General features: G+C 37.1%; 1 protein-coding gene across 4 annotated transcripts in view; it reads left to right on the forward strand.

The window, feature by feature from the left end:
- LOC131689118 (uncharacterized) overlaps positions 1-17,606 on the forward strand; it is a 244,500-nt gene that overhangs the window by 201,666 nt on the left and 25,228 nt on the right. For all 4 annotated transcript variants that reach the window (XM_058973961.1, XM_058973960.1, XM_058973962.1 and 1 more), the window contains exon 6: positions 400-998. In XM_058973961.1, coding sequence (XP_058829944.1) covers positions 400-998 — 599 coding nt within the window. The remainder of the gene's footprint in view (positions 1-399; positions 999-17,606) is intronic.

The following is a 17,606-nucleotide window of genomic DNA, read 5'->3' on the forward strand; positions in this document are numbered from 1 at the left end:
TTGTTGCCGGTCTAATCCCCATAGCAAAAACAACGACGTAGTCCTACGTCAAAGCGAAAAATTCGAATCGGACCCTTTGAACCAATAGGTAGAACAGAGATAGCGCAGCCTACTCTAACTAATTGGTTCTAACGGGTAGATTGATTCTAGACTAAAATTAATTAGAGGGCGCCCCATGTGATGCAAATACAGTATTCAAAGTTGTTTGAGTCTGTTTGGTTCTTGCATAGTATCATTGATATTATACCAATAATAGATAGGTAAGATTTGAAAAAAAAACAATATTTTTTCCACTAAACATAGTGAAACAATGCCATCTTCAAGTACCAGATTTCTCGTAATACAGGGCAAACCAATCAAACATCACTTACGCCTAATTACGTTCAATTCTAATTACAGTCCGCCTTAGAAGTCAAAAGCAATCACATCAACATCGATGCGCTGGCCGAATTCATTCAACGAAAATGCAATCTGCTCCGGGGCATCCACAGACAAGTGGAGTCAACGACGACGAAAAGCATCAACAGCAGCAGCACCCATCAGCAGCAGCAGCAGCAGCAGCGAAAGCAGCAACTCCAGCACGAGTCAAATGCCATCATCAGCAGCCTGCGGTTGATATTCCGCCGGGATGAATACTTTATAACGCTGACCTTGCTGAGAGTGGAAACGGGTCCGGCATGGCAGTGCATTCTCGGGCCAGTTTACGAGAGGTTTCTAGCCCAGCTGGACCCGGCAACTGTCACAACCAACAGCGTGGAATCGTACGGGCGGCTGCTGCTGTGTTACGTCAAGTGGAAACTGCTGTACGGTGATCCGGACAAGAGCGGACCAGCAGGTGTCCACTGGGAGCGGATCGATACGATTGCTCTTGCGACACTTCCTTACGATTTTCCGCGGGCGGTCAAGCGAAAGGAGCTCGCGCTGAAGGACCTCTTTCCCAAGGTGGCAACCGCGGTCGGTCGCCGGAGAGGAAAATCGGCGAAAGTCACCGTGACGAGGTAAGTGATGATGGTGGACGGGGTGATGAGGTGAGATTTGTGTTGCCAGATATCGGATTGCATCGAATTAGTGTTAATAGCTGCCGATGAGGTAGGATGGTGGAATCAGTTATTCAACTAATCGTTAAGGTACGAGGAATACTCATATTCCAATGGATTTTTTTTAGTTTTGGAATTTTAGTTGATCTATTGGTCTTCAATCGTGATCACCGCAAACTTCTTTAATAAGAAGGGTTTTGGGATATATAACTCAGCCAATTATCCATATATTTTTATAAACTGATGCTTATTTATATCACTGAAAACGTACTGCCGAAATACTATGAGTTTGATGTAATGAAATCATTGCTTTATGCCTTTGTGCAAATTCAAACTTTCTTGGTATTTTTCGCACAAAAAGGTATGTAACCCCTTAAGCAATTTGTTAAATATACTGATTTCTGCCAATCCAAGTTAAAAGAGTGTATGGAAAAAATAGTTTTTTTCGGCTCAATTACCCAATATAGATATTTGTCATTTTCATTTAAACTACTGCCTGGTAATTGCCGTTGTCCGAGAATTTGAGACTTTGATAAATAACAGTGCGCAACAATGTTTTAAGTCTAACAATCTCCGCATGTTTCCTTTTTCAAATTCAGAAGGTATTTTCTGATAACTGTTTTATTTTCAATGCACCGTATTTTTTTTGTTTTCATCAGTTGTACGTTTCCATTTGGCCCCAGCTACTAGCACGAAGCTGAACAGACCATATGCCTACATAATAAATGCAATTTGTCATTCGCACAGTGACTCTCAGAGCGTTTAGACGTTTTTTTTCAGTCCATGCAGTGTAGCACTGGAAAGCAAAGTTACCTAATGCACTTTCAAGGACATCTTGAGCGTTCTTCGCCTCTTCGAGGTTTTGGAATTTTTTCTTCTTTAGTATATGTGCGCTAACCGTTATTCAATCAGCAGAGCAGATGCAGTGTTTATCATCTTGTGAGCTACCTGGATACCGTTATAAAAGATAAGTACTGCTATTACATTACGTTCTCCTTTCTTGGTTCTCCTAAGAACGTGCACTGGGCATTAAGCCCGTGAAAAAATTGACAATGATTGGCCTCAGGGCCTGAGGTGGACGTCGAAACAAAATCGAATCAAACCACTATGCTATATTTCACCCTAAGGAGGAAAATTTGGTAAAAACCAAAATTTCTCACTAGGGTGAAAATTTGTTGGTGAAAACCAGTCTTTGTACAGGAGGGCACAAACCCTTATTACATACTATGTTGCGTTGCGGCTTCGCCTCATCAGAAACCGACACTAACTTATTGTCGGAATAGATTAGCGCCGGCTTGACGCAAATCCCTTAAAACTAAAACACACTAGTGTTTCAATCGAACGACTGATCAAACGTGACGTCCCGTTCGAGCAGAAGTTCTGTTTATGCCGATGAGACACAGTGAAGCCGAAACTTGTCTTGGCTTAGCAGGCCTATGCGAAAGCACTATGCTATATTTCACCCTAAGGAGGAAAATTTGGTAAAAACCAAAATTTCTCCTCATCAGAAACCTTTACCTAGATAGATAGATTAGAAGCCTGTGCTAATCTATTCCGACAAAAAGTTAGTGTCGGTTTCTGATGAGGCGAAGCCGAAACGCAACATAGTATGAATCAAACCAATTTACAGGGTCACCTCCGATTTGAGCTTGAATTGCGCGGATTTGCTGACACATGGGGTTAACTGTTTCAAAGATCTATGTTTCAGTCAGTAAAGATACTGGAGTGCAAACATTCATTGCATTCAGCATCAGTCACAGCTGACGGAAAAAGGGCACTTCCATTGTAGCAATAAGACACGTTGTTGGAAATGCGGTGGGAATCATGTGGATGATTCATGTGGAAGGGATGTTAAAAATGTCTCTACACGAAAAAAATTGTTCCCAAAATCGTGAATAAAGTGCAATGAAGTCTGGAACAATCACGTTTTTACGTTACGAAAACAGGACCATGAACAAAAATTATAACCTTTATAATTATGTTCTCAATTTCCTGAATAAAGCTTTCGTTATATCCCGTGTTTGTTTTGTGAACGTCAGTCACGGTTTCCGCCAAGTTATTTCTAGTTCGATTCTCAGTACGCGAACTAGTTCACAACTTTATGAACATTATTCGTAAAACCAAAGGTTGACACATGATTTTTTCATTGATATAGGAACATTAGTTCCCAAAATCAAAATATTCTGGCAATTTTTCCGTGTACTATTTCACGAAATTCGGTGTTTTATTCATGAATTCATTCAATCCTCTTGAACAAATTCATGATCCTTAATACAATCGAAATTCACTGGTTGGACATTTTTTAACTGGACCGCTTTTTAGTTGGACCTGCGCTAGTTGGATCATTGTCCAACTATAAAGCATCTGAACGACAAAATCTCGTGTCAAATTTACTTTGACAATCAATCTGACAATAATTAGAGATGTGGACAGATGCATTTACACTGTCAACATCTCCTTTGGAGAGTTTTTGACATTTGTCAGTCGGTCCAACTAACGAATCAAATTCGTTAGTTGGACAAGGCTGTGGCCCAACCAGCGAATCACAACTGTATATTAGTCACGATCCAATATCCGTGCTCGTGAAAGGGTTTACCAAATCATCAAATATTATTCATGTATTCTTGAACTGGTTCATGATAATTAGTTTAATGGTCACAACCCATCTTTCGTTTTCGTAAAAAAGTTCACGAAATTATAAAATATTCATATATTCGTGAACTAGTTCATGATTTCAAGTACATGATTAACGATCTATCTAGTATCTATTTGCGTGCTTGTGACATTTAGAAGATATCCCTAATAATTTACAATTTCGTACAACATGGTAATGAAATTTTTACGTGAGCTCTTTCACAAAATTTGTAGTAGGGTGATGAGCCCATTATTGCTATGTTTCTATTATCACGCTACCCATTTGAAGCCGTTGGTTAGAGCAGTGTCTGCCATCTTTGTTTAACGCATTGAGTCAAATGGTAGCGCAACAATAGGGGCACTCGATTCGTGTTTTCGTTGCGCTCAAACACGAGAATTTCACTGTTTCCAGCGCTTGTATGTTATTATCTTGGTACTTAGCAACGAAGCAAAGCTATTGATGCCAATTTGTACGCATTCCATTGTTTGTAGGCCGAGTAATTAATGAATCAGTGAGGCGCCCTCCTTAGTATGGTGAAAATAGGCACTTCACCCTATTATTCGTCGAATAATTTTTGTTCCATGCACTTTTTCATGAAATACCCAACTGCTAGCGGCCAGTAATAGGTACGAGTCGTAGATATAAAAACAAACTATGAGGACCTCGTACATCGTTATTCATTTGATAAGGTTCACTGTGATGTCCGGACAGAAAACGAAAACTGCACTGAGAACCTCAAATAGTGTGCGTGATATAGTTCACAGAACAAGGTATCGCGAATGAGTCTTATTTTAATAATCCAGTTCATATTATCACGTTATTCCGAGTAAAAACACCGTTAGTAACCAAAAAATAGTAGATCACGATAAGACGAAAAGAATTTACGAATATCATGATAAAACTGCTGATATCATGAACATTAGTTACATCATTCTTTGAAAGTAAGCTCTAAAATAAAATATCATGATAACATGAACAGAAATTACGAAAATCGTGACTTAGATCCTGAAATCATGAACACAAATCACACAACTAGTGACAAAAATATCTAAAATCGTGACTAAGATCCTGAAATCATGAACATGAATTATTCTATTCATGACTAAAATATCACGATAACGCGAATTATGATTATGAACATCACGAATAAGATCTTGAAATTATGAACTTTAATCCCGCTAACGTCACGAGAACTCACAAGAATCGTGATGAAGCTCTTGAAATCATGAACAACGTTTGACTGTCGACTGTGTATTCCCAAATCATGAACAGGACTCACAACAAAAACTAAACATGTCTAGGGATCAACAACTGAAACCCAACCAATGATTGTAATGTAACGCTATGTATATATTCGGGGCGAACTGGTTTTCAGAAAGCACAAATAGTTTCATGAATACGAGGTTTATTATTTATAATTTCAGGAACTTGGTCACGGTTTCCGTAAATCGTCCAGTTCACGATATCGTAACCATTTGTTCATGAATTTATTAACGGAATTTCTTCCGTGTACTGTGGACATGTCCCGTACACAAACATAGCGAGGAGAAACTCAAGCGCTCCCTTCAGGGACGCTCTAAGTGATCTTTCGCAGAAAGTTGAAAAAAAGTTTCGTTACCGGTCTCTTCGAATATCTATACTAACTTATCTATTGACAAATGGGACTCGGATGAATCCTAGGAGGGCACATCTTCTGCTGCGCCTAGAAGCAAAAGGTGAGGAACTTTTCTTCACCTAATCTTCGTTGTGAAGGCCAGAAGGTGTCCCTTCAAGGTCCTCTAAAACTAACAGCTCGAGGAAGTACTGGTGCAAACCCGAAGCAAACAGCTCATGATCTCAGAACCTTGAGCTCAGAAAATAAGTTCCCAGCACTTTCTGGGACATCAAAAACCCCAAATTTCCCCATATCCCAACTAAAGAAAGAAAGACTTAAAAAAATTATCTGATATTTTGGACCGCATTTTTTCAGCTTTAGATTTTTCTGATAAGCTTTCTCCACGCAGTAAAAGTATTCTTGATGCAGTTGACTGCAAAATGGCCCCACTGGTCAATACCACTGTACTTTCTACTTGAAATGTTTATATAAGATGCTCATGTGAATACAAAAAACTTCTGCTCGTTTGAATATGTCAAACTCATCTTGTCTAGACTTTTACTAGAGTACATTAGTGTTCTTTTACAAAAGACGTGTTTCGTAATGATGTGTAACTCATTATACGGATGGAGCTTCTGTTCCGACGTAATTTAGTTTAAATTATTTGCCGAAAATTTTCACCGAAATCGTTCTAGTTGTCATGTCGGTTTGTCGGTGATTTACCCCGGCACAAGTGCGTTTTGTCCTGACCATTTTCCAAAGTGTAATTTATAATGATTTTGAAACATTGTATATCTTACATGTTTTTGAACATTTTGCAAAGCGTTATGATTGCAATTACAGGGGAAAATGTTGGTTGAATGATATTTATTCAATTCTCCTAATTAATGTTATATAGCTAAGCTATTATCCTATTTCCTTAGGCGCGTTTACCCCATCTTTTCGTAAATAATATTATGCTCAATCCTTAACCAAGCAGGTTTCTTAGAGTTTGAATTTTCTCAATAACTCTGCAATTGTCACGTATGATAATCGACAACGAATGCAGTACCAGGACATTACTTTTAATGGAACTTTTTACTTGTTGAGCCGCGATATATGCAAACAAAATAAGTAAAATGTACATTGCGTCATCTAGCCGCACATAAACCTAACTTAAACATAGAAGATTCGTAAAACTTTGTTCCAGTTTGCCTCCGGAACGCGCACCGTGGTGAATTTATCTGTACACGCACCTGACGCCACATATAATTTAAAGAGCAAGAAAGCGCGGTTCTCTCGCACCAAAAGAAAGAGCTTTCTGCTTTTTCTGTGGTATGTCATCAATTCATCATTGTATCTTCCGTGTGTATTACCAACGTATTACCTACCACATATCACCGAAGAATGCGAGCTGACATGCAACGCAGCAGTTGCTACGCTTACAACGTCAGAACACAAACTAACGATTTTTTTTTCTTATGTTCCCTTTTTATACCTGTTTCCGTTCACTCGATGACAAAGGGGCATTCCTAACAACGCGCGCTGCTTGATCGAATTGTACCGACCAATCATCAGATCAGATAATTACTGCTTTCATAAAATCCGTTATTTTTAGTAATTGTACATCCTACGGAATTTTATACAAAATTGTTGTACATATTTCCTATAAGATAGCGGAATAATCTTAATTTTTCATTCCGTACAACGGCAAATATTCACGTTCAAAAACTCGGGTAAAATTCCGGCTGAAAATTTTGAAACGGGGCCCCTATATTGAAACGTTAGAAGTATTCTAATTCAAGAATCCGTAAAACAAATTAAATATGCTCACCCGATTTTTAAATTATTTTATTGAAATTAACATATAACGAAAATCAGAAGAAGCACCCTAGCTGGCTCACTAAGGCTGGTAATTAGGCCTATTACCCTTCGTTTGAGCGCTTACAGTTAGAAGTATTGTTCGTAGAACTGATGTTATTGCTATTAGTTTGGTAGGATTCCGGTATAGCAGTGCTGCCAGGGAAATTTTCGGGAAGCGATATTTTCGATATTGTGCAACATAATTAAAAACTGATTAAATGTATCAATTTTGATGGTTTTCGACTATCTTTTCCAAGCATTCGCACGGTGTCTTTTTTAAACAACTTTATTCAAAAAAAATCGGCATCTATAAAACTTCGAGATATGAAAGAATGGACTTTTCTCTTTCATTTGAAAGTAAAATTAAAATATTCTGTCGGGGGGTCTAGAATAACTTTTTATTTTAAAGTTTTTTTATTGAAAACTTAAGTTTTTTAATGAAATTTATTCGCATTTTTGCTACTAATTGGTACTATATACATTCATAAAATACTAAAAGTGAGAATTTGATGAACAATCCTATTGTCTACAACTTCGTAGAACGCTATAAATCGATATAAAATCACTCGAGAAAGTTATTAAAATTTTATCAGTTTTTAGGGCCTTTGGATTAAGAAATCGATTAATAAGGACTTACAAAAAAATGTTGGGTTTAAATGAACAGTAAATTCAGATAGGTTTCAATGTATATAAAGTCCCATTCTCAGCCGAAAAAATATATTTTTGATTTCTCCGGGTCTTGGGCGAAAATGACACTTTATGAACAAGGAGGTGTGGAAAGGTGTTGACCAAATTTATTCGATAATCTTATACCTTTTCAAGATGTTGATTAATGTAGTAACGGATTTCATCATGCCTTTTTCATTTCTTTTCTCGCTCTAGAGGATAGCTAATGTAAACTAGAATGACCCTTCTTCCTGATCCTATCCTGCCTGGTAAAATACAATTGGCTTAAATTCAAAGCTTTATATTTGAATGAACTAAAGTAGGCAGTTCGAGTCATTGTAATAAACGACGGATTTTATTGCAATTTTGGGTTGAGAATCCTGTTTGTCTTTATCAACATTAAAATAAAGATGATTGAAAAAGAAACAAAAGCTCTTCGAGTTTTGGATCCATGTTTGCTATCTTTTGGGGTAGATTCATTTCATCAGAATTTATAGATGCAGATTTTTGCTTGTCCTCAAATTTTATTTCCAAATCGAACACATTTCACATAATCTTAGAAAAAGGAACAAAACCAAGTTTCATAATTTCCTTTAAGAAGAAATTCCGGAGTCGTTACTCGTTGTACACGGATCACAACAGAAAACGAACAAGAAAATATCAGGCTGGACTATACATTCAGTAAATTCTCAAAGTAATACAAGTCTGTTTATTGAAGATTTCCTTCATAATATGGGATAAGAGCAAAGACAACATATCAAGAAGACAGCGTTGCCAGTTCAGTTCAGAATCTGAAGACATTAACAGCAACACGTCTTTCGGGTAAAGGTGATACTTTCTATATCTACTTTTATATTGAGATCGCTATCTTCGTACAATAGACAAACCCTTTATTTCTCATTTACTATTGCGATTTTTGTCCAATGTACAGCGATTCCCAAAAGTTAACAAACTTGAACATAAATCTCATCGAATTATTTTTCTATCCTTCATGAAACTGTCAATCAGGATTCTCAATTGCAATAAAATCAAATGACGAGTTTGATGAAATATAAAGTTAAAATTTATGCCAAATATATCCCACCAGCATACTCCAGAATGAGTGAAGAAAAAAAGAAGAAACAAACATATCTGTGACAGAAAAAAAAACTGTTTCATTCAGCTGCATTACACAGCATCTTTCAAAAGAGTCTTAATTTTGTTCAAATTTTATCTACTCTTCTCTATATCTATGCTCCTAAAATATCATTGGTGCGCAAAAAACGGTGGAATCTGGAATTATGTTTTTTACGCTTAAAGATGGGACTTTGCTAGTATTCAGGTTCCTCTGAGCACACTGTTAAAATAAGGCAATCCATTTTTTTTTACAAATTAAACGATTTTGGAATAAAGCTTTTTAACCAATAGGCCCCGTGCGAATTTAGAAACTTTGATAAAAATTTAATAGCTTTCTCTGGCGATTTTAGATCGTAATGTAGTTTTCTACAAAGTAGTACACAATAAAATTGTCCTCACTTTTGATTCTCACTTTTGATAATATTTGAATGTCTAAAGTACTACCTAGGGGCAAAAATGTGAACCAGCTTCATTGAAAAACTTAAATTTTCAAACAAAAATATTTTAATTTTACTTTCAAATGAAAGGGAAAAGCCCATTCTATCACATGCTGAAGTTTTAGCGATGCCGATTTTTTTCGAATAAAATTGTTCTACCAAACACACCGTGATTCGTACCTTTGTAAATATTGGAGGAGAATTGTATTGAGCATCAGTACCAAAGAAAAATAATTTTGGAATCGAATGTGCGCTAGAAAAAAAGTGGAGCATGAAAGGATTATTCGTTCGATTTGGTTTAAATTAAGTGAGTAATCGTTCAGTGAATAAAAAGTATGCGGTTTCATAATGAAGTTTGTTGTAATTAGGTGAAGAGTGTTTGTGCGTGTTTAGATGGTGCAACGTTGAAGAAATTTGTTTCGTCGGTAATTTCATGGTAAGAAATCGCAAACATATTGAGCGCTTTTCGAATAATAGCATGTTTGATTCTTGTATTTGAGAAAAGCGATTACTGCTTAAAAATTAACAACAGCTAAACAATTTCAATTTGGTAATTTGGTACGTCATGTCTGAAATGAATGAAATATGAAAATACCGAAATAAATGACTTGCAAGAGGTTAATCCCAGCAGCTGTCAGTGCGATGACATATTTCCTCCCAACGAACTCGCATTATTGGCCCCATGCTTGCAAATTGCAATATTGAGTAGAAGGATGCTGCTCGCCTCTTGAAAATATCGACGATGTTTTCATCTATAATACCACAAGGGGGGCTGATACTAGCGTGTAACATCAGCTTCGTAGAATCACGGTAGGAGACTTTTTAGTGGGTTTCGACGAATGCTGCTGCTTGCTAAGACTATCGTGTGTTTGCCAATAAAACCCTGACAACTGATAGCGCATTCCATGGGAATTGCTGGAGCTGCTACAATTCCAGCTGCCGGTTGTTGATTCTCGATGGTTCAAGTTGATAGATTTAAATCAAACGATGCGTGGTTCAATTCAAATGCAATGCATGTCTTCTCAAATTAGAGACATTATTAATTAATTTTTATTAATTTTTATTTTTAGAAACATACACAATTTAAACTGAAAAGTACCAAATCACAATAATTGTATCTAATATATGGGTTTATAAATTTGTCGGGCTTCTGAAATGCGATTAATGATGACAATACGTTTCAAGAAAGATCTAAAAATAAAACCCAAATGAATTTAACCTGACCGTATGAGCGTATCTTGACAAATTATACAACCATCAATTATGTACGAACGCATTCTCATGAAAGCACGAAATGTGTAAATTCAATGAAAAGGAAAGAAACAGGCAAAGCAGATGGATTCTACGTAGCAGTGACTTACTGGCGTATATGGACGCTTTTTTTACAACAGTAATAATTGCATCCCAGTCAGACCCATTAGGCGTGTTTCGAAATTCAACATTGCTCAACAATTGGTCATCGATGACCAAATTGTTGAGTTAAACATGGCCGCCGCGATTTTTTTCGGTGAGCAAAAGAGAAAGTTTTGCTCTGTTGTGATACAAAACTTCGGATGCAACATTGCACGTTGGAGAGCTGCGACACCCATGCCCCTCTCGCTGCTGAGCGGCAAAGAGAAACTAAAATAAGCTGGTACCAGTGATGCCACATTTTATATTATTTACCGGGAATAAAAAAAATCGCGCTACTTTTTCAGAAAATTTGTACCGAAATTTACAGCAATAAGTTAATGCAAATGTTTTGCTAGTTGAATAATATTTGGTTAATTTGGGTGTTTTATACATCAACCTTTCCAATCTCGCTTTATTTTTCCGTCAATAATAAATAAAACACACTGAGTTCTTAGTGCAAAAATCATTTGTTCTATTGTTAAGCTTTCAATAATAAGTTCATTCGCCAGCAAATCATTTGTTTGGAGTAGTCAAATTACAAAATATATTTGTATTACACACCAAAGAAAAACAGTTTCCGTAAATTTATATGTCCTATATACACTTTCTCAATATTACTAGGTATTAGAAATGTCAAATAAAACGATTGTTTTACCATTTTATCTCCAAAAATATGTACCATGCTGTAGTTTCCTTAGACATCATTTTAATCTGTACCTATACAATTCAAAAAATCTGCAGCTTTATAGAAACATCTGTACTTTTGGTAGCACTGCGCGGTACGCATACAGATCTGTCAATCGCGCTTCTCATTCGTTCTTGAAATGATGGTGGGGGCATGCAGTCGGCCGAAATAAATTCCCATTCTCACAACATGTGGTCGGCACCCAGCATGCTATCTCTTTCGCTTCTTTTACCTGTTGTATAAGCTTCTTTCAAGAATGCGTGTACCACCGTCAACGAAGTTTTGTCGTCAGTATGCTCTTGGGCTCGCATCTGGTAGGATGGTTGCTAATTGATGCGTGCAGTTGTATGATAAATAGGGCATTCAAGTTTTCATTGCGCTCAAATACAGTTTTTTACTATTCTCGGGTTATTTTTGCTATTATCAGTTTCTCGGTGATGGTTTAGCCGATTATCACAAATGCCTCAAATTAAAGGTATGTTTTCCTGCTACAAAATTTCGTACGGATCCGTTGTATGGTTCCGGAAATATAAACTGTTAATCGTCCGGTCGCATGAAATTCCCATAGAAGAAGGAACTAAAAAAATCTAAGAATTTGAATTTGGGATGACAAATATCTTTAAAATGCATGAAACATCGAGATTTTAACCAAACCATTTTTGGTGTTTAGATCATATGGGCATCCTTCCTATACATTATGCGAACATTATCCTGTTTCTCCTACCAGCTGATCAAGACGACTAAACTCAAACCGCTGATTACTGGTTCAAGTTATCGATTTGATCGGTCTTTTCTTTTACAAAATTTTAGAACTCGAATATTGATTTCTTGTATATAGTTGTCATGTCATGTATAATGAAAATGTATTACACTCAGGTTTTTTTACGCGGGGGATACGTACCGCGTTAATTGGAAAATCCGCGTAAAAAGCCGCGTTAATTCTTAGAATATTAGAATATTTTTAGAATATATTTAGACTTAGAATATTTTTAAAAGTTTTTTTTTTGCACGGATTTCGCAATTAATACGGTTTTTGCAAAAATAAGTCCTTTTGAACTTTGACTTAGACTTTTTCCTACAAAAATGCTGAGTTCTTTTAAATCCAAAGAACTTAGAAGAATTTTGGCAGTTTTTTTGCGCGGATTTCGCAATTATCTCGTTTTTTGCAAAAAAATATGCCTAGTCCTTTTGAATGCAACAGACTTAGAAGATTTTCGGAAAGATGGAAGAGACGGGTCTGGACTCCTTATGTCCCGCACCTCAACAATATGGGTATTTTCTGAATGGTCTTGACGAGAAGGTGCCAGAAATTGATTTTTGGTGTCATTTTGAAATCCAAGATTCTCTACAACCCATGCAATATGGGTATTGTCAGAATAGTCTTGATGAGTAGGTGCCAGAAATGTGTGTTTGACGGCATTTTGAAATCCAAAATGGCGACTTCCGGTTTGGCGAAATTCGTTATAACCCAATAAATATGTGTATTTTCGGAATGGTCTTGAAGAGCAGGTGCCAGAAATTGATATTTGACGCTATTTTGAAATCCAAGATGGCAACTTCCGGTTTAGCGAAATTCGCTGTAACCCAATCAATATAGGTATTTTCGGAATGGTGTTAACGAGCAGGTGCCAGGAATAAATAAATAAATAAATCAGCATCTTCAGCCCAAGGTTGTCCATGAAAAATTGATTTTGGAAGCCATTTTGAAATCCAAGATGGTGATTTCCGGCTTAGCGAGATTCTCTACAACTTAACCAATATGAATATTTTCGGAATGGTTTTCGACGAGCAGGAGACAAATGTCGATATTTGACGTCATTTTGAAATTCTAGATGGCGACTTCCGGTTAACCGAAATTCCTGAATGGAAAATCTGGGCGATCATCCAAAACATCCTCGAATATAAGATCTAATCATAAACCAGCGAAATGTAAAATATTTTTGTGTGTGCATCTTGAAGAGTGCGGTGAGAATGGAAATGAGAGAAGAAAGAGATGTATGTAATGTGAGTTGGGGGTTTTAATTGATTCAAATTAAACACATTGCTAAAATGCAAGTAAATTCAACTGCTTAACTAAAGCTATTTGTACATCCCATACTGATTGGGTTATAGCGAATTTCGCTAAACCGGAAGTCGCTATCTTAGATTTAAAAATGGCGTCAAAATCAATTTCTGGTACCTACTTCAAGACCATTCCGAAAATATCCATATTGTTGAGGTCCGCACCATAAGGAATCTTCCAGACCCGCGTCTTCCAGCTTTCTGAAAATCTTCTAAGTCTTTTGCATTCAAAAGGACTCAAAATATTTTTTTTAAAAAAAACCGTGTTAATTTCGAAATCCACGCAAAAAATAAACTGCCAAAATTCTTCTAAGTTCTTTGCATTTCAAAGGACAGAATTTTTTTTTTTCAGAAAAACATCTAAGTCTTTTGCATTAAAAAAAGGAAATTTATTCATTTCAACTACCATCAAAGGCATTTTGAACATCATTCTTCATTAGATGCACAATATATGTACCTATGTGAAAAACTGGTGCGAGTATTACGTACTACTATTGCACTGGCGGATCGCAATTCATTGCAATTGAGTGAGTTTCAGGCAACCTATATTTTAACTAAAGATTAGGACAAATCAGACTTAAGTCCACGCTGGCACGTAGCCAGAGGGAAGGAGGGGGAGTCTAAAGGGTAACTCCGCTCTCCCACCACATTTTCGGGAATAATGATAAATGATCACAAATGAAAAAACCTGTTTTAATCCACCTAGCGGTGCAATTGTGCCTTTCTCATTTCTCTAAACTATGACACGGAGGCTTTTTATGTTCAACATAATTGTGGAAATGTCCTACGGTGTCGACGGTGAAACACTTGAAACAAAAAAATATCATACTCCATTAGCCTAATCAGCATTAGATCAATGTTATCTGCTTGCTAACTCATTTTGTCATGCGGGGATGGGTATGTGAGGAGGGCGAAAGTCCCATGAACGAACGACTCCCCAGCATAAATTGGTATGCTTTGTAATATAGTGGTGGTTTAAAGATGATGGGGTTGAAAGGGAGGGGTATGAGGTGGTGGTCTGAGGGGTGATTTAAGGAGATTTTTAAAGGAGGGGAGTGAACAGTAGAGGGGGGATGTAACCCCTCTCCGTAAACCATCAACTACGCCCCTGTTAAAATCCAGAAACCTTATGCGAGTCGAAAAAAAAATTTAGGGATTAGGTTGACGTTTTTCAGAGTGATTGCATAACCTTTCTATATGAGAAAGGCAAAAATGTGCAAAATCCAAAAAAGTGAATCTTCGTCAAATTTTTTTCGTGTTTGCATCTCGACGTTTTATGCACCTTGAATACATTTAGCATCAAAAATAAAAATTCTATTTTTAATTTTTCCTATAGTTTTTATGAGAAATTTCTGTGTGGCCGCACTCTGAAACCCGTAATTCCGGAACCAGAATTCCGATCGATCCAAAATTCAATAGCAGCCGATGGGAAGGTTACACCTTTCATTTGAGACTAAGTTTGGGCAAATCGGTCCAGCCATCTCTGAGAAAAATGAGTGACATTATTTGACACATACGCACATACATACACACACACACACATACACACATACACACACATACACACACACATACACACACATACATACACACATACAGACTTTTTCCGATCTCGACGAACTGAGTCGAATGGGATATGACACTCGGCCCTCCGGGCCGGGATTAGGTTGACGTTTTTCAGAGTGATTGCATAACCTTTCTATATGAGAAAGGCAAAAATAATAATTCCAAACAAGCGTGTTTTCAAATTGATGTGAAAATGATATAGAATAAATTTAATAGTAGATTGAGCATTGGCAAAATCAAATTCTTACATTGGCGATCCTGCCGGTTATTGTAAAAAGAATCCAGTTAGAATCCCCCACGCGGTTAAATCAAGTAAGGAAAGAGTGAAAGCGTGTAAACTGAAAGGCTTCCCAAAAACAATATGGCGACTCGAAAGAAAAAAGAATTGTGAAAGCGTGTAAACCACGTGCCTTTTCATACTAGCAAAATTGCTGCTTGGTCGCCTGTCATGAGAAATGGCTGCTTTGTAGCCTGCAAAGAAAAAACTCAGCAGCCGCATGCATATATTATATTTCGCAAAAATCGCCTTAAGGGCCATCCACATACCACGTGGACAATTTAGGAAAGGGTAGAGGTCACGAGAAAGTCCATGCTTGTCCATTGGGATGGGGGTGGGGGTATGGGTAATGTCCACGTCGTCATATTTTTGTCTTTTACATAAAAATGAAACAAATTTGTATTGTCATTGGTGTGAGCGGTTATATTCAAATTTTTTCAAGATTTTTAAATAGTCCAAGTGCTTATAACAGCATAGTATATGCGTGTGCATCACGTGTGAAAATTGAAAACATGTATGAAGACTATCATCGAAAAAATCATAAGAACTCGCACGAAAAAGAATCAGAATTTTTTATCTAGGGTAACTGCTCCCTAATTCATCTTAGCACCTCTATTCATCTCACCCATTTGAACACATTAGTTAGAGCAGTATCTGCTATCTCTATTCAACGCATTAGCTCAAATGGTAGGATGAATAAGGGTACGTTGTGCTCGACTTTTCGCTTCGTTCAAACGCGAGTATTTTACATTTCCCAGGAAATTTTTTTAAACTGTACTGCTTCTTAGGAACGAAGCAAAGATGATGATACCTATTTAAGCGCAATCCACTAACTCTAAGTCGAGTTATCAACGAAATAGTGTGATATCCTGTTTAATGAGATGAATAAGGGCTCGTCTACCCTAAATCACTTGATGCAATCATCTGTAACATGGTCTAATCACATCAATTTTGAATTTCATAGCTAGAGGTTGAAACCAACGAACCAATTCAAGAATTCAAAGGTTATTTGTGATGAATCTTTGAAATGTAAATATAAAATATCATAAGTCGTTGAGATTTGAACGATTTTCATAAGGTTTGCTTCATATTAGTCTTCCACATGGGAAAATTTTCTAAATCCCACTTTTATGAAACTACCCATTTTTTTGAAAGTCCACATGGACACCGTAGGGAGGGGTAGGGGTTTATGAATCGTCCACACTTGTCCACGAGGGGGTCAGAAAAGAGGGGTTTTTTGTCCACGTGGTAAATAAACGGCCCCTTACAGTACGCCACATCGAAATTGAATAAAAAAGCTCGCGCATAAATATCAGCAAAAATACCTTGCCGCAATGAAAACTAGGCATGACGATTCGGGACAACCACATTATATTTAAATCACAAAACAAATAATTTTACTTTTGCTCTAACATAACAACATCGCATAATTGCATATACTCAATCGTAAGACTAAAACAAAATGGCCGCCAGCATAAAATATTACCGCTACAAAGCTTGGCATGGCAGATCAGGACGATCGCATTGTATTTAGCTAAATGCCTTGAGCAACACGATTTTTTTGAGTCATTAATGCATTGCTCGTATACGCACACCAGCGTTAGCAACGACGAGCCAAAGGGCTCGCAGCAACCTCGACCGGCCATCTTTTTGCTTACGATCGCCTCACAGGTAAGACGTGCTCCTGTTGCTCTCATTTAAGTGTAATACCGTGATGGGATATTTTCAAGCAATGCAATCAAATTCTCAAATTTTGGTCTACGTGGTTAATGAATGGCTTTTTGTCTCTCTGGTCGTGACAATTTGGTGTATAAAGTGCTACCCAGCGGTGAAAACACGACCCATGGGCTTTTCCCATGTAAATTATCAAAAACGGTTCACCAGAAGTTGCCATCTTGGTTTTCAGAATTGCGTCCAAAATCGATCTCTGGTATCTACTCGTAACGCCTGTTCCGAAAATACCCATATTGATTAGGTTAGAGAGAATTAAGCATTTGCCACAAAAATGGAGTAAAATAAATAAAAACAATTGTGGCGAACGTTTCAGTGGCATTCAATTTTTGAACCACAATATAAAATTAATTCACTTCGTAAATATTCTATGGGCATACTTTTTCGATCGATCTGCTTCTTTCTATAATACTCAGCAAATGATCAAAAAACTTTTAAACAGGTTTTCACTTGTTCAACAAATATTTTGGTTGTAGTACAGAACCTACGAATCAATTGTCGACAACCGACCAGTGACGGCAACCGACCAGTTTCTCCTACCTACTACGAAACTATATGAAGTGAAAC

The sequence above is a fragment of the Topomyia yanbarensis genome, chromosome 3 (assembly GCF_030247195.1).
Source record: "Topomyia yanbarensis strain Yona2022 chromosome 3, ASM3024719v1, whole genome shotgun sequence".
Lineage (NCBI taxonomy): Eukaryota > Metazoa > Arthropoda > Insecta > Diptera > Culicidae > Topomyia > Topomyia yanbarensis.